The sequence below is a fragment of the Camelina sativa genome, chromosome 19 (genome assembly GCF_000633955.1).
Source record: "Camelina sativa cultivar DH55 chromosome 19, Cs, whole genome shotgun sequence".
NCBI classification, from domain to species: domain Eukaryota; kingdom Viridiplantae; phylum Streptophyta; class Magnoliopsida; order Brassicales; family Brassicaceae; genus Camelina; species Camelina sativa.
Window position 1 is genome coordinate 10,940,967 of NC_025703.1, and position 22,630 is coordinate 10,963,596.

Consider the following 22,630-nt stretch of genomic DNA (forward strand, 5'->3'; position numbering starts at 1 on the left):
AAAAGAAAATGTAAAAGAGACTAATTCATAAATCCGGTTTACTTGATTTGCACACAACTTGGAACATAAGAACACACAAGACGGCAAAGTGGTGTGTTTGGAGATTCACGAAGGTCCACTCTTGTGTAATTACCATCCTCTCCAATGACATAAGCTATGTTGTAAATGGTTTTAAACCCCTTTTCCTTGTCGTTATCAAAAACAACTGCGAATTTATTTTCCTTGTCAATCAAGAAGTTCCAAGACCGAACACAAGGTTTCATTCCAACTCTTAAGAAGTTTCTCCACGACACCGCATCGGGCTCAATCTTATTCGTAACCCAAATCTCCATCTCAGATTTATCCGGCGGCTGTAATAACACCGTAAGCTGATCTTCTTTAAACACAGATAGAGACACATAAGCTCCGTTGAAGGGCAGAGGCAGACGCGGTCCAAACCTCTCTTCTGTAAAATCAAAACAGAATAAGTAATGATCTTTTGATCCCTTATCTTTAGCACACCAGTACGTATTCCCCTTGGACGACACGCCAGGTTGCATATAGTCTATATCCCACTCAAGAGTGGCATTAGGAACCATCCATGAATTAGAGCTCAAATCGTAGATTTCGAGTTTATTATCGAAACCGAAAAGCCTCAAGATTTTGTAGCTACCGCAAGATTTGTCATATCCGAGAGCAAATTTGTCTGATCTCCCGTAACTAAATCTGGGAGTGATCCGTTTTGAATACCCCAAATACGGGTTACACACCACAAGCCTAGTATCATCATCATTAGATTTTGCTGATACGCATAACAATAAACCATTGCAGTGAAAGACTTGAGATACATAGATTGATTCCTGAGCTGTTTTATCTCGGCAAACAAGTTTACCATTATTCTTTAGGTCAAGATCAGTGTTGTTGTGAGTTCCATGGAGATTGACGCCAATCAAGTAAACTCTATGATTCATTATCATCAAAAACTCTTTCCCCCGCTTGTTTGCAAAGCTCTGCTCTTTCGTTAAAGCGTTCCACTTTTTGCAAGTAGATCGCTTTGCTTTCAGTGATGTCAAGGGAACCCTAGAGAGAATCTCCTCCAACATGTCACGTGGAAGATTGGACATCATCATCGTACGCCGCCGTTTCATGTTTCAAGCAAAGATCGACGATGTAGAAGACAAAGTTTTTGTTCTACTTTTAAAATCTCCTTTTCTTTTTCCTCTGTGGTTGCTGATTTCTTCCGGAGAGGCTGTTGATAGATTGTTACTGATGACACAAACCCCATCTTTTTTAATAAACTTATGAAATACTTATACGCAAAAAGCTTTTTAACCTTGTAAAACCCCTAATTTTCTAAATGCTAAGTTGCTCTAGCTAGTAGCTAGCTAGTTCAATAAGCAAAACCCTAATCATATATCCTGATTATGCCATATATATTACGTACGGGCTTTTGAAACATTATGGCATATATATAACAAAGAGGAAAACAAAACAGTAAAAGAACTAATAAATTTTTAGAGTATTTGTTAAAAATACCTTTTTATGATACTTTTCCAAAATACCTTTTTTTGGAACATTTTTATTTTTACCCTATTTTACATAATTTCAATATGTTAAATTAATTTTTAGAATTTTTTTTGTTTAGGTTTGGGTTCTCATTTTACATTTAGTATATAGTTTTGAGGGGTTAGGGTTTAATATTTGGAGTTTAAGGTTTAGAATTTAGTGATTTTATTCATAGAAAATGAGTATTTTTGAAAATGACCAACATGAAAGAGTATTTTTAAAAAGTGACATAGGAAAAAGGGTATTTTTGAACATCCCCCAAATTTCTATATTAATATTTTTGAAGTACATTTGTTAATCTATTTTTTTAGTTATAGTTAACTACATAGAAGATCCTTGGAAAAAAAGTATTTCTTATTTTTATCTAATTTCCATAAATTTCTCTACCTAATTCAAACATAATTGTATGATTCTTAGTTCATTTTTCTTTAAATCTATTATATAATACAATTACTTAATAAATTTTATAAAATATGATGTGATTTTTTTTTTTTTTTAAACGGATGCAAAGAAAATTGTTTATACAATGTCCCATATTGCTTGGAAAAATAAGACAATGGTTTCAGAGTCATATTCTAAAAAAAACCAAAATTATTCAAAATACGAATGAGTAGTGACCAAAATGATTCTGAATACAAATGAGTAGTGAACTTGATTTATCATGCATTCAAAGATGGTTTACTCCAGTTCTTTATTTTAAAAAATTTAAAATTTTTAAAAGTTAAAATATCACTAACTCAGTGTTACACGGATAAAATACTATTTCATTATTTTATTAACACTATCAATATAAGGGTAATAGATAAATCTAATTAAGTTGGTAAAATTAATATTATGTAAAAAAAAGAAATTTTTTTGTGGTATGTGGAAGGTTAAATCATAAAATTAACCATCAAAATACAATTATATACTCTTAAAAACTAATCAAAATAAATAAAATTTACAAACAAATACAACTTGAAACTTAAATTTTTTAGTTACGAATAATTTGTGTAGTATATAGTGTGTTGTGTAAATATAGACTTTTGACTTATGAGCCAGGGTGAGAAACGTTTCAAGCTTTTTCCATTTGTCACTACGATATCAATACATCTCATAAAGAGATGGACACAGCGTGTGTACGAAATCTTGAGCCTTTATAGAAGTTTTTTTTGTTTTTTACAGAAGTTTCAGAACAAAAAAAAACGAGTCTGGCTCTTTTTTTCATTCGTGAAGAGAGAGAGAGAGAGTTAAGAAGACCAAAAAGGATCTCAACGTAAGAAACCAAGGGATGTCATTGCTTGGATTAACTCTGTTTCTTCCCTGTGACATGAGCAATAACTCTGTTTCCAAGCATCTGGTTACTAAAGCAATATGTGAACTAGTCTCTTTTATGTCCAATCCATATTGGGTCTTCATAGTTGATGAAATTTGCATGTCGAGTCAGTTAAATTCGCATGACTTTCAAAGTGCAAGCCTCCAACATCTCTTCTTCTTCTTCAACAAGTCACTTTTAAAGTTCCATTAATTACCTTCTTCTTCTTCAACAAGAACGTTCCATCTCTCACACACTTAAAAGATCACTCCTTGCATAGGTTCGGGTCAGCTTATTTATGTACTCGTCACCATGTTGTTGTCTCTCTGTTTTGTATAAAATCAATAAGTTAAATCATCATCATAACTGCGTAGCCTAGACGAAATGAGAAACATATTAATCATAAAAGATGATGAAAGCAAGGAGACTAATTCACAATCCTGGTTTACTTGATTAGCACAGAACTTGGAACACAAGAGAGCATACCAATGGGACAATGATAGTGAGTTTGGTGGTAATTAACCGAGATCCACTCTTCTTATATAGCCATTCTCTCCAATGATGTAAGCTACGGTACAAACGGATTCCGTCTTCTTTTCCCAAGCTCTATAAAAAAGCAATGCCACTTTTTTATCCTCGTCAATCAAGAAATTATCAGCCATAAAAATACTTGGTCGCCCACCAAATTTTAAGAACTTGCTCCATGACACGGCATCGGGCTCAATCTTATTCGTAATCCAAATCTCGTCTTCTAACGTATCATCTCGGTGTAGTAGCATCGCAAGCTTCTCTTCTCTAACAACAGATAGAAGCACACAACTTTCTGTAATACAGGGAAGAGGCAAAGGGAGACACGCGGTCCAAACCTCTCTTTTGTAAAATCAAAAGAGAGCAAGTAAGAATAGTCTTCTGATTCTTTATCTTTAGCATACCAGTAAGTATTTCCCTTTAAAGACACGCAGGATTGCATGTACTCCATATCAATCACATTCAAGAGTGACACTAGGAACCATCCATGAACCAGAGTTCACATGGTAGATTTCGTAGTTATTTATTCGTGCATCCCCAAAAAGTCTCAATATTTTGTGGCTACCGTAGGAATTGTCGTATCCGAGAGCGAACCTGTTGATGACTGTCCTGTAATGAATTCTACGTTTGATCCCCCTTTGGTTTCCCACAATACGGGTTCCAAATCACAAGCCTACAATCCATGTTTCTTGGTGATGAGCATAGCAATGAACCGTTGCAGTGAGAGGCGGTTTATACTTCATATGAACGGTCCAGGCTAGTAAGTTTACCTTTAAGCTTTATAGATAGATGATCAACATTGTTGTTTTCAAGATTGACGCTAATCAAATAAGCCTTATAATCCATGATCATCATAAACTCTCGTTCTCCTGATGCGGCTACATTCATGCGGATGATGTGCTTATTCGCAAAACCCCGATCTTTGGATAAAGCGTTCCATTTTTTGCAAGTGGATCGCACTGATCTTGTAGATGTCAACGGAACCCTAGAGAGAATCTCCTCTACCAAATCATCTGGAAGATTGGAGATCATCGTTGTCGTCGTTTCGAACTAGGATGATTGGTGTAGAACAGATAAAAATGTTAGGTCAGTTTCAATAACTCTTTTCATTTCCTCTGCGGCTGCTAATTTCTTTTCCCAGAGGTTACTGAAGACAAAGAAGCCCTAAATAATTAGCGTCCAAAAAGATTCTTGTTTATTTGGTTAGTCTTTATTTGGCACAAAACCGGTCGACTTGCAAAACAAAATTTTTGGTTTCGGTTTGGATCGGTTTATAGATTTATCCCTCCTGTTTTCAAAGAAGTTTTTTTAAGATCAAATCTTCTTACCTTTCGTTTGGTTTTGTCGAATTAATTGATGTTTCGTGAGTGAAGCAATGACGAGGAGCTGATTTGGTAATGATGGCATGGCACTTGTATTAGCTGCAAAGTCAAGATCCATTGTGTGTTCGCTTCTCTTATTCAAACACTTGCTCATCATGTGTTCTATTGATCACAATATATGAGGACCAGTACTACGTTTAACAGAATAACACTAGTAAATGTTATTATAACGTTAAAACTTATGTATGTTGTTTATATATGTCAAGACTTATATGAGCCATGGCATGAAAGATTCCAAGCTCCATTAAGAAATTAATACATCTGAATCTGATAAAGGGATGGACAAGACCCAAAACATGAGTTTTCTTTATATAAGTTTCAGAACAAAAAATGAGTACTCTGGCAATTATTATTATTATTATTTTTTTTTTTTTTTGTGAATAGAGAGACAAAAAGTAATATGAATAACTTGACCGTAAGAAAAACAAGGGATATCATTGCTTGGATCAACTCTGTTTCTAAGCATTTGTTATATAGTCTGTAAAGTTTATTAAGCAATGGGTTGAGAATTCGATTGCAACCCGAAAACTGATGGCTTTTGCTCGTCCATTGTTGTCTATCTAAATAGTAAATAGCTTAAATCATGAGGTATGGGGCTTGTTACATGTTTTTGTTAAAAATAGACAGAGGTAGTAACTTGCTCGACCAATGTGATCACCATGTCGTTTGTTTTGTAAAATGTAAATTTAAATGAATTATCACCCATAATGCAGGCGAAGAAATGAGAAACAAATTCATATGTATTTTACTGATAAATCTTGTTTCAAAGAAGATGAAATCAAAATGAAAATGTAAAAGGACTGAATTTTATGAATCTGTTACATGATTTTCATAGAACTTGGAACATAAGAACATAGACGGCGAAACTCTAGTGTGTTTGGAGATTTACGGAGATCCACACTTTTGATATAACCATTCTTTCCATTGATGTGAGCTCTCTTGTAAATGGTTCCAACCCACGGTGACCTGTCTTTCTCAAAAACAACTGCCACTTTCTTTTCCTCGTCAATGAAGAAATCCCCATACCCATAGGTATTATTGTAATAATGTATAATTGGTTTCATATCAATTTTCAAGAAGATGATCCACGACACCGCATCAGGCTCAATATTGTTCGTTACCCAAATAACCATTTTATCCCACAGCTGCAATAACACCGCAAGCTTCTCTTCTTTAACTGCAGATAGAGTCGCATAATCCTCATTGAAGGGCAGAGGCAGACGCAGTCCAAACATCTCGCTTGTAAAATCAAAACATAACAAACAATATTTTTCTGATTCTTTATCTCTACCATACCAGTAAGTATCTCCCTTCAAAGACACACAATCTTTCATATCCTTCATATCCCATTCAAGAGTGCCGTCAGGAACCTTCCATGACTTGGAGCTCAAGTCGTAGATTTTGAGGCAGTTTACGCTAATACCAAAAAGCCTCAAGATCTTGTGGCTACCGCTGGATTTGTCGTATCCGAGAGCATACTTGTCTAATCTCTCGTAAGGAGCTCTTGGTAAGATCCATTTTGTTTGTCCCCAATACGGGTTCAAAACAACAAGCATGTGTCCCCATACACATAAGAATAGACCGTTGCACTGAATTACTTGAGATTTATGGAATACTTCAGTTGTCTTGCCTCGGCTAATAAGTTTGGCTTTGCGCTTTATAGATAGATCAACGTCGTTGTTTTGACTTATTGTATGGAGATTGACGCCGACCAAACAAACATCAAATTCCGTGACCGTGAGAAACTCTCTTTCCCTTGACACGGCTGCTTTGTGGATGTGCTTGTTTACAAAGCTCCTAGTTTTGGATATATCGTTCCACATTTTGCAAGTAGATCTCACTGCTCTTAGGTGTATAAACGGAACCCTATAGAGAATCTCCTCCACCAAATCCTTTGGAAGATTTGACATCATCATCGTCGTTGAAAAAAGGGTCGATCGATGTAGCACAGAGAAACCTAGGTTATTAAATATTTAAAAACTCTGTTTTTTTTCATTGTGGTTTCTTCCAATTCCAAAAAAGGCATTCGATAGGTTTTGCCATTTTGGTGTAGAAGACACAAGAACCCTAAAAAGTAAGACGGTGGCGCATCTTATACGTTTCCTATTTATTGGGCCCATTATACGCCTTACAGTTAAGGCCCATGTTTTAAAACAGATGTAGCAAAAACATTTCACCTTATCCCCTCTTCCGCTCAAATCAGTTCTCATGATCTCATCATTCTATCAAACAAACTCATCTAACACATCTGGTTAAGACAGAGAGAACCTAATATAGTGACACAAATCCATCTCATTCTCATAAGATGTGACTAATTTTACTGAGGCGTTGATGGTTAGCTTCGATGCGGTAAATTTAATATACTTTGTTCCATAACATATTTCCCAAAATACAGTAGTGCGATGTTTGAAACAAAACAGTCTCTCTACTTCATCCGTTAATGGCTGAACATGATGAGGACTGAGTAGAGAAGATGAGACTTCTTGAATCAAAATCACACAAATCCCAAACTTAGACCATCTCCAATGGTTTTCCCTATTTTTTTTCTCTAGAATAAAAATTTCTATAATAGAGGTGAGTTTTAAATAAAGGAAAAAATAACAATCTCTGTTTTAGAGGTGAGAATAGAGGTGGGTTGGAGTAAAACTCATCCCTATTATAGAAAATCTCTATTATAGAGGTAAAAATAAAAGATCATTGAATGTAAATGCTCTTAGCGACGTTTGAGACCAAATCCTTGAGATGTTCGACTAAAGCCCAACCTCTATGATTTGAATTTCATCCATCATCCATTAATTAATGGCCGACATGATGGGGATAGTAAATACTAAATAGTAAATACTACACTACTACTCTTTCAAGGTCTCTCTAGCTACTTCAATAATTCTAACTAGTCGGTCATCTCTTCTTCACACGTGAACAGTCTCGCACGTGCCAGTCTTACATAACAACAATAATTAATTTTTGTTCTCTCATCTTCTCTTCTCCCATGAGAAGTTGAGAACACACATTTGATAAGTTACAGTCCTTTTTTTTTTTTCTTTTTTATTCTCTGAATTTATTATTTAGAGAAACAAAAGAATCTGTAAATGTCCTAAAGACTCAACATTTCTCGATTCCACGTCTTTGCTTTTTTCTACAGAAACCCAATTTCTCGGATCTGGGATCGTCGAATGAGCTGGAGCTGCTGTTGATTCCATCGTTTTGGTGTTTGTGATTTGGAATCACAGGATCGATCGATCGATCAGCAAATGGAGTCAATACTGGCACGAGCCTTGGAGTATACACTCAAGTATTGGCTTAAATCATTCACCAGAGATCAGTTCAAGCTTCAAGGCCGTACCGCTCAGCTTTCTAACTTAGGTCCCCTTTCTTCTCCGAGTTCTTTATCTTCATTGGGAATAAAAATGTCTTCTTTCTGATTTTAGATTTTTTTTTTTGTGTGTTATGCAGACATTAATGGTGAGGCTATACACGCCAGTATGGGTTTGCCACCCGCACTTAGTGTGACTACTGCCAAAGTTGGAAAATTGGAAATCATGGTTTGTGTTTCAACTCCTTCCCCATTGTTTATCTGTGATTAATTGTTTTTAAATGGGGAATTGAGTATAAATTCATGTGAAATTGGGGATAGTAGCAGAGTCTGCACATCTTAGTCTACTTTTTTTTTTCTTGATTTTGAGATGGTTCGTTGAAAAAACTAAGGCCATAATCTTGAGTGCAAATCTCTGGTTTTCACCTTTTCTACCAATTATATTTTAGGATTGCTAAGAACATGGCTTTGATTTGATGGAACTTGCTACTAAACTGAAAAAATTATTCTGGTTTCTGTTAACGTGTGTGATCTATCTTATTATTTTACAAGCATTGAATTTTGTTTTCCTTCTCTCATTTCCTCCTTCATACAGCTTCCATATGTCAGTAATGTACAAACTGAACCCGTAGTTGTGCAAATCGATAAACTCGATCTTGTTCTTGAAGAAAATCCTGATGCTGATGTGACAAAGGGTCCAAGCAGGTACTGAGTCCCTACTTCATCTGTTCTCCTTTCTGCCCAGTCTTAACTGTGAGGCTTTGTTTAATTTCCCAGAATATTATTGAGTCTTTCTATTTTTCTTTTCCTTTAGTGTTCAGTCTCCTACCGCCTCTGGAAAAAGTAATGGTTATGGATTCGCTGACAAGGTGTGGTATCTCTGCTACTTTGTTTGGTCAATATTTCAAAAATTTATCCCATAAAGCACAGAGGCATTACTAGTCTAGCCTCCTCTAATATTTACCATTTTGAGATTTCTGCAAACAAAACTGATAACTACCATGTGCCATTTTCTCCATATATAGAAGAATATAATTTTTATCTCCCCTTGAGATTATATTTCCTAAGGAAATGAGATAATGCTTTGTCCAATATATGTTTGTATTGTAAATTTCAGTATAGTAGGTAGGCTAAAAATGCAAGAATGAGGAAAATAGGCTGTATTTGCTGTGGTTTCGATCACTCTGTAGTTAGGTAGGTGGTTTTGAGCTTTGTTGATTAATTGTCTTTCTTGCACATTTGGTTGAAGACTAGTTATGCATATAATCCTTTTGTTTTGTCGTAGCAATGATGTCAGTTTGACTGAGTGATTTCTTTCTTCGGGTTTATAGTTATATTCATTTCCTATATATAGGTACTTGTGCAATGATCTTTTATTATCTCGATCAGATTGCAGATGGAATGACTTTACAAGTTAAGGTGGTCAATCTTCTTCTTGAAACTGGAGGCGGTGCTCACCGTGAAGGAGGGGCAGCCTGGTAAGTTGCTTTTACTGCACCCATTTTCAATCAATTTGAGATTTAGCTTCATGTCTGTTGGAATCTCGTTACTTAGGGTTCGTTTGATCCATAGTTCTGGTTCGTTTTCCTCTACTCGGGGAATTTAAGTGCCCTGAGTTGTTGCTTACGTATGTCTAAGCTTTTATACTCTATATCTAGGGCTGCTCCGCTGGCATCTATTACAATACGTAACCTTGTTCTGTATACCACTAATGAGAGTTGGAAGGTGAGATTTGCGAGCAATGATGTAAGAAAATTCTTTTCTGGAAGAATTAGTATTTCTGAATGAATTTTCATTTACAGGTTGTAAATCTGAAAGAAGCAAGGGACTTCTCTACTAACACAGGATTTATTTATTTGTTTAAGGTATTGATGCCACTCGTTAGCTAGTTTTCCTTGATATTATATTTTTGATGGCTCAAGATTGAGCATTCCGTTTCAACGAAAACAGTGCCAAATATCCATCTATTTCCATGGTGCTTGCTTTTAAAAGTACTTTATTCCTACCTGTTAATTTTTTTTGAAGATAATACTCCTGATGTGATTTGTTTTTCTACCTGTGATGCATATCCTTTCGTTATCAGAAACTTGAATGGGAAGCTTTATCAATTGATCTTCTACCACATCCTGATATGTTCACTGATGCTAATTTAGCCCGCTCTGAAGAAGCAAATCTTAGAGACGATGATGGTGCAAAACGAGTTTTCTTTGGAGGAGAACGCTTTTTAGAAGGAATTTCTGGCGAAGCATATGTAAACATTTGTATTCGATTCTCTTGTACTTGTATATATGATATTTAAGCAAAGTGCTTGAATGCATTAGATGTTTTGCTGCCTAATTCATTAGCCCTGATGGTTGCCTTTTGTTCAGATCACAGTTCAGAGAACAGCACTTAACAGTCCACTTGGGCTTGAAGTCCAGTTGCACATTCCAGAAGCTGTTTGTCCAGCCTTAAGTGAACCAGGTTTGAAAACATATTCTCTTAGTTTTCTGATAACAGGTTGATGTAGATGAATAACCAAGTCTACTCGTTATTCTTCTTAACAGGGTTGCGAGCTCTTCTCCGCTTTCTAACTGGGATGTATTTATGCCTAAACCGAGGAGATGTGGATCCAAAATCTCAGCAGGTCTTAAATTTCAAACTTTCGATGGATCTTTATTAAGGAAACGATTTACTTTAATTCTTTTTTTTCTCACCCTTTAATGGTATGCCTCCACCAGTCTGCTGAAGCAGCAGGACGCTCTCTTGTCTCCGTTCTTGTGGACCATGTATTTCTTTGCATTAAAGATGCTGGTTAGTTGATTTGACCCACCTCATGCTAGCTAAGAGTGGGGTCTTGCATGAAATCATTATTCTCGTTCTTGGGTTTAACATTTACCATCTTTCTACGTTTCAGAATTCCAACTGGAACTACTAATGCAGTCACTCCTTTTTTCTCGAGTACGTTCTCACTTCTCAGTGATTCTTAGAATGTGATCTAGTAACTAGCATGATTTTGTTTCCTGCATTCACATTATGCACTATGGAACTTTCTTAGTTCTGGGAAATCGTAAACCAAATTTCAGGAACTCTTGTTCTTATGATTTTATTGCAAGTGTGAGTATGAGTTGGAACAAGATACAAAAGATCTATAATGAAATCGTATCTCGGGCAATGTTTCACAAAGAAATTAGGGATTTGGACCAGATTTGCTCCCTCATCAAAGTAGTTTCATGGTAANGATTCTTAGAATTTGATCTAGTAACTAGCATGATTTTGTTTCCTGCATTCACATTATGCACTATGAAACTTTCTTAGTTCTGGGAAATCGTAAACCAAATTTTAGGAACTCTTGTTCTTATGATTTTATTGCAAGTGTGAGTATGAGTTGGAACAAGATACAAAAGATCTATAATGAAATCGTATCTCGGGCAATGTTTCACAAAGAAATTAGGGATTTGGACCAGATTTGCTCCCTCATCAAAGTAGTTTCATGGTAAACAAATCTTTTAAAATGACTAATGGATAGAATGGGTTTGACCACTAACTTGGTTGTCTCAAGCTCTATATATCTTTTCCCTTCATGTTATGTTCACTATAAAGTTTATTGCCCTCAGATGATTTAATGATCTTCAGTACGCTTAGCATCTTAATGAATTATATCTTGTTATGTGGTTCTGAAATCTGATATCACTTGGCATATATACGTGCAGGCCTGTGTTTCGGACGGAGAATCAGCTAACTACTTGACCAAGATTTTGATTGGTGGGCTATTTTTAAGGTGAACATGCTTATGTCGGGATAAATAGTAAAACTCCTGATTAGAGTAATCTGTTTATAGCCTTTTTAAAGTTCTGACTATGCTACCGATCATCATATCAATAGTATTCTTTGCAATTTTTCTAGAATGAACTCTGAGCACTTTGTAATTTCTGTTGATCTTCAGAGCATTATGTTTGTCGTAGTTGCAATTTGCATAGTCAGGATCTTCGTTTCTGTTGGCGCTTTTGAAACCTTTATCCAATTACCTTGTGTTTAATAGATTGCAGAAGCCAAAATTTTACTTGATAGTGTATGTCATACGATATAAATAGAAAAGAGTTGTGGAAACTTCAAAGAAACTACTTAGTACTCTATTTATGGTGTTCTTTTGAAGCTAGCATTTGCTGGTTATCTTTGTTTATAACGTTTATATAATTTCCTTGTAACTGTGTTGGTTCACAAATTTAAAATAAGAGTTCTTGCATAATTACTCATGGTTTCAATTCAGGGATGCTTTTTCGCGCTTACCTTGTGCTCTAGTGCAACCATCCATGAAAGCTACTGCCGAAGACCTTGCAGTTCCCGACTTTGGTATTTACAATCCTGGCTGTAATATTACAAAGATTCTTTTATTGTGATCCTCTCAGTTGCTAAAACATTTTCATGCTGATTAATTTTCCTTCCATATATTTGGGACAGCCAAGAATTTTTGCCCTCTCATATATCCATTGGACAACGGCCCGTGGCAAATAGTTCAGGATGTACCCTTGATCTCCCTACATTCTCTTCAGGTCAAGCCATCCCCAAAACCCCCACACTTTTTCTCAAAGACAGTTATCCAGTGCCAACCACTCATGGTATGTGTATATAACGTAAAGATCAAAATTTACTCTTTTTAACAAATTCCTCACCATTTTCTTCTTCTATCCTTTCTCAGGTTCATCTTCAGGAAGAAGCTTGTTTAAGAATATCTTCTTTTCTGGCTGATGGCATTGTTGTGAATCCTGGTGATGTTTTGCCCGATAACTCTGTTAACTCTCTTCTTTTCACCCTGAGGGAGTTAGATGTCTCTGTTCCATTAGACATGAGTAATTTGGAAGATTCAGCAATCAAAGAAAACCTTTCCGTAAAAAATTCCTTCGTTGGGGCAAGGCTTCATATTGAAAACTTATCCTTTGCGGAGTCACCTACCCTAAAAGTTCGGCTACTAAACCTGGAGAAGGATCCTGCGTGCTTCTCTCTTTGGCCAGGACAGCCTATTGACGCCAGCCAAAAGAAATGGACAGCTGGAGCCTCACATTTTAGTTTGGCTATGGAAACATCTCCCAACTCAACTGAACTTCAGAGCTCTCGTGGTCCGGAAATGGGTTTGTGGAATTGTGTTGAAGGAAAAGACATGTCTATTGAAGTTGCTATGGTATCTGCTGATGGAAAGCCACTGGTAATAATTCCTCCTCCTGGTGGTATCGTTCGCATAGGAGTTGCTTGTGAGCAATATATTTCGCGTGCTTCAGTGGAGCAGTTATTTTTTGTTCTGGACCTCTATTCTTACTTTGGTGAGGTCAGTGAAAAGATTTCAATTGTTAAAGAAAGCAAACGCCAGAATACTGTTTCTTTGACTGGAGGGTTGTTGGAGAAAGTTCCTAGTGATACTGCTGTGAAATTGGCTTTGAAGGATCTGCAGCTTAAGTTTCTTGAGTCTTCCTTTACTAGTACTCAGGACATGCCACTCGTTCAATTTCTTGGCAAAGATCTTTCTGTGAAGGTAACTCATAGAACCCTTGGTGGCGCTATTGCAGTATCCTCCAACATATACTGGGAAAACATTGAGGTAGATTGTGTAGATACCGACGTACAACATGAACATGAGAATAGCTGGAATGGTCACTTAGTTAGCTGTAATGGGTCTACCCCACTGAGGCGTGTTTTTTGGGTTGTCAACGGAAGACATGATGGGCAAAGTGGCAGCACTCTTATGACACCTTTTCTGGACATAAGCATAACACATGTGATTCCCCTGAGTGAAAAGGATATGGAGTGCCACAGTGTAAGCATCGTGGCTTGTATTTCAGGTGTACGCCTAGGAGGAGGAATGAGCTATGCTGAAGCTCTATTACACAGATTCGGAATTTTGAATCATGATGGCGGTCCAGGAGAGGGTCTGTCTAGAGGATTAGAGCATTTATCTTCTGGACCTTTGTCAAAACTTTTCAAAGCATTTATAGTTGATGACAGGAAAAAGGGTACTGAAAAAACCCATCTTGATTGTTTACATTTCATATAGATCATGTGACAGTATCCTCTGTACAGATTGTTCTTGTTTACAGCTTCTAGTTTCGCTAACCACTGTTGCTAATATATTCATCTAGATGGAACTCCAGGAAACTGGAATGGCGATGGTTTCCAACATTTGGGAAGGCCAGATGACATTGATGTCTCTGTTGAGTTAAGAGACTGGTTGTTTGCTTTGGCGGGCAGAGAAGGTGTTGGCACACAAATTTCCGTACTTTCCGAGTAATAGCCAAGAGTACACCGAAGAATGTGGATCCAAATGGGACAGAAAATAAGTATGATGCTCACAAGTATCCTGTGGACTCAATAATTGTAAGTATCTGTACTCCCTATTTCTCCACAGCTCAATTTCTTACCCTAAACTCTCTGAGGTTAATGATAACCTTCACTTTGAAGGAGAGAGAGTTTTGTGGTGTCTTAGAAAAACCATATGTAACTCTCAGAGCAACTTTATCTTTCTGGTGTCTTACAAAATAACATTCTTGAATGCCATAAGCGTTATGGACCTTTATGTATTACTTAGCCTTTTAAATTTTATTTGTGAAATGCATTATAGGTCAGTGTTGAAGGTCTACAGACAGTGAAGCCTCAAATGCAGAAAGGGACTGATTCTTGTAATGGTTTGCCTACAAATGGAGTTTACGAAAATGGTCACGTGCATGGAGGTGTAAACATTGAAGCGAATATTGTGGCATCGGATGACAAATCTGTTCATGATGACTCATTAAACTGGGTGGCAGAAAGTCTGAAATTCTCTGTTAAGCAACCTGTAAGTGAAGCTGATCTCATTGCTCTTTGCTTCTTTCTTTTTTAAAGTAGTTTTTGTAATAGAGGTTTTTGTCCTTTGTGCTGCAAGGTTGAGGCAGTTGTTACAAAGGACGAGTTGCAACATTTGTCATTCTTGTGCAAATCTGAGGTTGATGCAATGGGAAGGATAGTCGCAGGGGTTTTACGTGTGCTGAAGCTTGAAGAATCTATTGGCCAGGCGACGCTAAATCAACTAAGCAACCTTGGTATACTTATCTCAAACTCCTCTGCATCTATTTTATAAATAGTTTCAACTTTTGCCTTTCTGGCTTATAATTCTATGTCTCGTTGTTGCAGGAAGTGAAGGTTTTGACAAGATGTTCTCTCCAAAAGCGAGCAGAGCAGGAAGTCCCAAAATCTCACCTTTTGCTGCATCATCAGACTCTATGAGAGAAATCTCGTCACGTACAAACCTCGAATCTACCATTACTTCCATTGAAGAAGCGTCGATGGAGTTAGAAGCCAAGTGTTCAGCTCTAGTTTCTGATCTCAGCGATTCAGAATCTTCCGCGAATCACGCCAACGAGCTCAAGCAAAAACTCGAGACTTTGCAGAGCTTAATGGCTACATTACGAACCCAAATCTGAAATTTTTATACTCACAAGAAGAAGTGAAGAAGGCAAACTAATTCTTTAATGTATATAGCCCCCCCATATATATATAGAGATGTGAGAATCACTACTTGAAGAGCGGGAAATTTTGTATCTTTTATTGGAAACGAAACTTGTGTATGCATAACAAAAAAGGAACTGTCTTTTTGAATTGAAAAGTCTTGAAATTTTGCAGAAAAAAAAAAAAGCTTTGATTTTTACGTTCTTCGTGATTGATTTTGAGTCCATTGAATCAAAAGGGATCACTTTATAGTCTCTACAGTTGTTGGATAATGCTGGCTGCTTATGGGGAGAGTTTAGTTGTTTCGAAACCTTACTTGTTAAGTCCATCTTTGTACCTCAAAGCTCTTAAATTATGCAGCTTTCAAATCGTCAAGAAACAACTTCTGTTGATCCATGGGGATACGGTTACAAATGGGTTCGGATCCAATCTCCAGTTGAACAATACGTTGATAGATTTGTACTCGAAACAGGGAGATATGAAACACGCACGTAAGCTGTTTGATAGAATTCCTAAGAGGGATGTGGTTTCTTGGACAGTTATGATCTCGGGGTTTTCTCGATGTGGATATCACAAGGACGCGTTGCTGTTGTTCAAACAGATGCACCAGGAAGGCGTTAAGGCTAATCGGCACACTTACGGGAGTGTTTTGAAGTCGTGCAAAGATTTGAGATGTCTTAAAGAAGGGATGCAGATACAAGGTTGTGTGGAGAAAGGGAGATTTGCAGGGAACTTAGTTGTGAAGAGTGTATTGCTTTCTCTTTATGTCAGGTTTGGAAAGATGAAGGAAGTTCATCTTCTGTTTGATTCAATGAACAAAAGGGATTTGGTTTCTTGGAATGCAATGATTGATGGATACACCGCTAATGCTTGTGCAGATACTTCGTTTAGTCTGTTTCAGTTAATGCTCTCCGAAGGTGAACTACTTGTTTTTATTCTTCCCACATATTTCAAAACCTTTTTGACTCAGTTTGGTTAAATGGGTTCTTGTGTTGTTTCTGTGCTAGGGAAGAAGCCAGACTGTTTCACCTTTGGAAGCCTTTTGAGAGCTTCTATAGTTGTTAAGTGTCTTGATATAGTCGGTGAATTACATGGATTAGCGATCAAGCTGGGTTTTGGAAGATCAAGTGCACTGATTAGGTCTCTGATTGATGCATATGTGAAGTGTGGTAGCATTGCCAATGCTTGGAAGCTATACGAGGGCACGACAAAAAAGGACTTAATCTCTTGCACTGCTCTAATTACAGGTTTCACACAGCAGACAAAGTGTAGAAGTGATGATGCCTTTGATATCTTCAAAGAGATGATACGGATGAAAACAAAGATGGACGAAGTTGTAGTATCCTCTATGCTTAAAATATGCACCAACATGGCATCTGTAACCATTGGAAGACAAATCCATGGTTTCGCCTTAAAATCCTCCCAAGTCAGATTTGATGTTGCTTTGGGTAACTCGCTAATAGATATGTATGCAAAGTCTGGAGAACTTGAGGATGCAGTCCTTTCTTTTGAAGAGATAAAAGAGAAAGATGTGAGATCATGGACCTCTCTGATTGCAGGATATGGAAGACACGGAACTATTCAGAAAGCATTTGATCTTTATAACAGAATGGAGCATGAAGGGATCAAACCGAATGACGTTACATTTCTTTCTCTCCTCTCTACTTGTAGCCATACAGGACAAACCGAACTAGGCTGGAAGATTTTTAACACAATGATCAACAAGCACGGTATTGAAGCTCGAGAAGAGCACTTATCTTGCATCATAGATATGCTTGCACGTGGTGGCTACCTGGAAGAAGCTTATGAACTGATAAGAAGTAAAGAGGGTATTACAAATCTTAGCTCATCAACATGGGGATCTTTTTTTGATGCGTGCAAGCGCCATGGGAACGTGCAGCTCGGTAAAGTAGCAGCCACACAGCTTCTGAGTATGGAACCGAAGAAACCAGTCAATTATATAAATTTGGCCAGCGTATATGCAGCTAATGGAGCATGGGACAATGCTTTGAAGACTAGAAAGCTAATGAAGGAAAGTGGCTCCTGCAATAAAGCTCCAGGATACAGCCTTGTGCATTGAACAGACGAGAACAAGTGAAAATCTTATAGAGGGTTTACAAAGTGGTTCAAATGTTGACGTTTACAAGGCTATAGGGAGCATCTCAAGGTTTCAGGGCGTAGAGACAAACTATTGCAAATAAAACCATATAAGAGTTACAACAAAAGAATGGAGATCTCATTTCTCAGCACTCCTAATTCATCAATTCCTACAAGAATCAGACCGCTACTTGTTAATCATGTCCCAGCGCCATATAGTCCCGTCCTCGCAGCAAGCAAGAATTGTGCTACAATATCATGGAAGAAACAGAGTACGTCAGAATCCAATGTTTGGTTTCATTTACAGTAAATTATAGAGTCATAAATAAAATTATGAAGTTTTCAGTGCATTTGGTGAGAGAGAAGATGGATTATACCTTCCATCGACAGACATGGCGGTTTGCCTGATTACAGACTTTGATTGATTGTGTGATAACCTATATGGCAACAAATAATTACGTCAAGACTACAAACAAAGACACACCAAAGCTAAGCTTGATCATTTGACTAAGTCTGAATCCGAAATTAACGTACTTTGTAATCAAAACAGGAGGACAAGTTTTTAAATCCCAGACATAAATCTTTCCTTCCTGATTACCTGATACCAAACCAACGAGGAATTTGTCACAAAATGAATAAGAAATGTTCAATAAGTATATACTGCAAATTTGTATCTAGTGAGCTCTCTGATCACCTATTGCGACAGAATTGAAATGGAGGTCATAAGAAAACTTGATAAACCAAATATCGCACATCGGAACCGGGTATCTTAGCATAACATCAGAAGTACCCTGCAAACCACAGAAAGTTCAATCTGTAAAAGATGTGTTGAAATGAATGAATCTGTTCTGTTTGACGCAGAAAAGAGATCCTTACCTCTCCAGGGGAATTCTCTTTCAGTTGTGGTTCCCACAACACGATCTCCTTGTCCACACTCTAAAATCAGATAGAACACACAAGAGTAAGTGTCTTAATATTACACCTATCCGCTATTGACTTATTCCACCAAATGAAATGATCTTAACCATCATTGACTGACTAACCTTTGAAAGAATAAAATCACCAAACCAACGGTTACAATCTACATAATTCGTATGAACTGAAGCTGTAAATACCTATCATAGAAGTAATGTTATCAACAAAGGCCATCAATAACTGTATACCACTTGTTGTTATACAAGACAAGGGAAAACAAAATACTCACAGGGAATTGGACAAACTTCGTGGGAAATTTTGAAGGATCATCAGTCCATGTGAACGACTTCTCGACATATGTCCAAAACTCTAAAGACAGCCAAAGAATAAGATGATCATGCAAACGAACCACAAGCCATTGTTCTCAAAAGGGTTCCTTACAAATGTGCTTGATCGTACCTTTCATTGACCATATTTTAATAGTGGTATCCATACCACAACTAGCAAAACGGTAAATATCAGAAGGGTGAAAATCCTACAATTTTCAAGATAAAATGGTTATTCTTAACATGTGACTCTCTATATACTAAACGAAATTAACTGAGTCAGATTGTAGTTATCTTTCTTATCATTTAAGGGAATATAAAAACCATATTGGCTCACCACACTTAGAACTTCGTAGCGATGACCTCCAGCTCCAGCAAATATCAGAATACATATTCCAGTTTCAATGTTCCACAAGCGAACAGATTCATCCTGATACCAGTTAAACATAAGAGCTCTTAATCATCAGCAAATAAATAAATGTCAGGATATTTTAGAAAGAAAAGAAAGCCAAGAGGTGTACCTTGCTAGCAGTAATCACAAGTTGAGGCTTCAAAGGTTGTGTTCTGATTTCGTTTACTGAATCTCCATGGCCCACAAGGCTCTGCACATATGTGAGCACAGATTATACAAGAAAGAAATAGAATCATTTCCTAGGATACATAGAACATCCATAAATTCTCCATGTCATTCAAAAGCTTATAGAATTGCAATAATACCTTATGAATCCTTTCATTGTTGACGTCAATGACTCGGATTATGCCTTTTACTCCTCCAGCAGCAACATATGGGTTCCCATTAACGCCACACGCCCAACTTACAGTGTAAAATGATTCTTCCTTCTGATCTCCAGAACACATAGACATACACTCAAATGGCCTCAATGAAATATAACTTCTTTTAACTCATGGAAGAGATATTAAATCTATAATATGTATACTTCCTTACATCCTCATCAGTATAAGNGATAAAATGGTTATTCTTAACATGTGACTCTCTATATACTAAACGAAATTAACTGAGTCAGATTGTAGTTATCTTTCTTATCATTTAAGGGAATATAAAAACCATATTGGCTCACCACACTTAGAACTTCGTAGCGATGACCTCCAGCTCCAGCAAATATCAGAATACATATTCCAGTTTCAATGTTCCACAAGCGAACAGATTCATCCTGATACCAGTTAAACATAAGAGCTCTTAATCATCAGCAAATAAATAAATGTCAGGATATTTTAGAAAGAAAAGAAAGCCAAGAGGTGTACCTTGCTAGCAGTAATCACAAGTTGAGGCTTCAAAGGTTGTGTTCTGATTTCGTTTACTGAATCTCCATGGCCCACAAGGCTCTGCACATATGTGAGCACAGATTATACAAGAAAGAAATAGAATCATTTCCTAGGATACATAGAACATCCATAAATTCTCCATGTCATTCAAAAGCTTATAGAATTGCAATAATACCTTATGAATCCTTTCATTGTTGACGTCAATGACTCGGATTATGCCTTTTACTCCTCCAGCAGCAACATATGGGTTCCCATTAACGCCACACGCCCAACTTACAGTGTAAAATGATTCTTCCTTCTGATCTCCAGAACACATAGACATACACTCAAATGGCCTCAATGAAATATAACTTCTTTTAACTCATGGAAGAGATATTAAATCTATAATATGTATACTTCCTTACATCCTCATCAGTATAAGATTGCAATGCAGATATGGCTCCATCTTCAAGACAATTGTACAGAGTAATCTACATAATAAGAGATACACCAATGGCACTAATGAGATATATGACCCAGCTCAGTAGATATTAGATGAAAGAACCATTGGTTAAAACTTTATGGGGAACTCAAGAATATTGTTAACTAGTATTGCACACCATAAAATCACTCAATTGACAATTACACAGAAACTAGGGAAAATCACATTAAGCTACCAAACAACCTTACTGCAGAAACAAAAAAAAACTGTTAAAACCACTGCATTAAAAAGAGAATGGACCTAAGTAAGCATATAACATTACAAATTAACTCTACAAATTTCCCATTGGTTTTCAAAAATGAAACCGGAAAACTTTCGAATGGTATAACTGCTGATGAGACTAAATAACTATCACCAAAAAAATAATTCAACTGAAAATTCAGTTGGAACTGAGAGAGAAGGAAACATTTGCAATTAGTTAAGAAATAAAATCACATTGAGCAACTGAACGACCTTACTGCAGAGAAGGAAACCAGTATTAGGAATACCACATTAGAAAGAGGATGAAACAAAATCAAAGTGTATAAGATTATATAATGAACCAAAGAACTTTCTCATGGTATCAAAGCCCACAAATCCCAAACAGGTATCGACCGAAGACCACAGAGTCCATAGAGGATGAAACCTAATCAAGTATAGAAGGTTACGAATTAACTCCACTCATTTCCGATTGGTTTTTAAACGGAAGCCGGGAAGTTTCACACGACATCAAAGCCCACTACGCCCAAACTACCCACAGAAGAGAAGTGAGCCAAAGGAGTAAACTAGGAACCGTCATTGAAAACAAGAAAGAACAATCAAGTGTATAAGGCAACCAAGTCACTCCAACTAAATTAGAAAGGCTTAAAATAAGCAGACCAAGTAAAAATGAGCAAAGTATTATCAGCTATATTTAGTTGCACAAAATCTCCAATATCTTGCACAAAATCTCCAATATCAGAAAGGTTTAAAATAAAATCATTGAATGAGCAAAGTATCATCAGCTATATTAGGAACTCTCATTGAAAACAATGTAAAGCAATCAAGTATAAAAAGGTAACCAATTCAGTCACTCCAACTAGTTTTAAAATAAAAAAGACATAGCATTCACGAAATCTCCAATACCATACATAATGCTTAAAAAACTAGACACTTCAGAAATCATTGATGGCCGTTTCAAAAAGGAACACTTAGATAAGCACAACTAAGAAGCAAAAGTTTCAATTTTTAAATCTCACACAAGGCTAGAAATCCAGAATCAGACACAAAAGGAAAGTACCTATTATTGCAAATCAATCCCAGTCAAGAAAAAAAAAAAAAAAAAAAAAAACCCAAAATTGAAACCTTTTGATTCCGAATTGAAAAGTTGAAACCTTTACCCGATTACCACCACCGGTGACGAAGACACTGAAGAATCGAGAATCGAGGAAGTTAAAAACAACAGCATACAAAGGCTTCTTCCCTTCTTGGATCCTGTTCGTCACTTTGTACGTATTCTTGTTCGATGGATTCAAAGACCCAACAAGTGACTCGTTCCCAAAAACTATCTTCGACATTCAAAATTCGAAATCTCTTAACTCTCTTTCTCTCTCTCTCTCTCTCTCTCTCTCTCTCTCTCTCTCTCTCACTCGCTGGCACAGCTAATCTAAAAGCTCGCTCATGCAACAAACCAACCACAACGGGTCTTTTGAAATTTTCGATTATACACACAAAATTTGCGTGTTATTATTACTGTAACCGAAGCTTTGTGACCTGACGACAAAATTTTATTTTGGACCCTGACACAAATTTCTACCTGTTATAAAAAAGAATAAATTGGTAAATATGAACGTTATGCTGAAAAATATATATATTATAGATTCTTTTTGATTGGTATCATCGAAATTTACCTATTTGTTTTCTCTAAAAGACTAAAAAAAAACTCTTGAAGGTACGAATGAATTTTTTTAAGTGCAATGATAAGTAAAAACCTCTATATATTAATATCCAGCTCACATTTTATTGATTTATAAAGCTATTATTTATAGAGAAATT

The 22,630-nt window shown here is 36.6% G+C and overlaps 5 protein-coding genes and 1 pseudogene across 5 annotated transcripts; 2 read left to right on the forward strand and 4 right to left on the reverse strand.

Moving 5' to 3' along the window:
* Positions 39-1,106, reverse strand: LOC104767687 (putative F-box protein At3g20705). The gene has a single exon (XM_010491677.1). It carries the CDS (start codon positions 1,104-1,106, stop codon positions 39-41), a length of 1,068 nt encoding a protein of 355 aa, XP_010489979.1.
* Positions 3,358-4,399, reverse strand: LOC104767688 (F-box protein At3g20690-like). The gene is made up of 3 exons (XM_010491678.1): positions 4,138-4,399; positions 3,706-3,841; positions 3,358-3,634 (listed from the first exon to the last, which is right to left on the reverse strand). The coding sequence occupies exons 1-3, from the start codon at positions 4,397-4,399 to the stop codon at positions 3,358-3,360; spliced, it is 675 nt and encodes a 224-aa protein (XP_010489980.1).
* On the reverse strand, positions 5,568-6,779 carry LOC104767689 (putative F-box/kelch-repeat protein At3g20710). Its single transcript, XM_010491679.2, has one exon. The coding sequence runs from the start codon at positions 6,663-6,665 to the stop codon at positions 5,568-5,570; it is 1,098 nt and encodes a 365-aa protein (XP_010489981.1). The 5' UTR covers positions 6,666-6,779.
* On the forward strand, positions 7,774-15,675 carry LOC104765959 (annotated as a pseudogene).
* On the forward strand, positions 15,761-17,763 carry LOC104765962 (pentatricopeptide repeat-containing protein At3g20730-like). Its single transcript, XM_010489758.1, has 2 exons — positions 15,761-16,431; positions 16,522-17,763. Exons 1-2 carry the CDS (start codon positions 15,786-15,788, stop codon positions 17,592-17,594), a joined length of 1,719 nt encoding a protein of 572 aa, XP_010488060.1. The 5' UTR covers positions 15,761-15,785; the 3' UTR covers positions 17,595-17,763.
* On the reverse strand, positions 17,597-22,377 carry LOC104765961 (polycomb group protein FERTILIZATION-INDEPENDENT ENDOSPERM-like). The gene is made up of 13 exons (XM_010489756.2): positions 21,976-22,377; positions 20,541-20,606; positions 20,312-20,434; positions 20,116-20,196; positions 19,932-20,024; positions 18,986-19,061; positions 18,816-18,895; positions 18,655-18,726; positions 18,488-18,547; positions 18,306-18,402; positions 18,146-18,209; positions 17,989-18,048; positions 17,597-17,859 (listed from the first exon to the last, which is right to left on the reverse strand). The coding sequence occupies exons 1-13, from the start codon at positions 22,150-22,152 to the stop codon at positions 17,799-17,801; spliced, it is 1,110 nt and encodes a 369-aa protein (XP_010488058.1). The 5' UTR covers positions 22,153-22,377; the 3' UTR covers positions 17,597-17,798.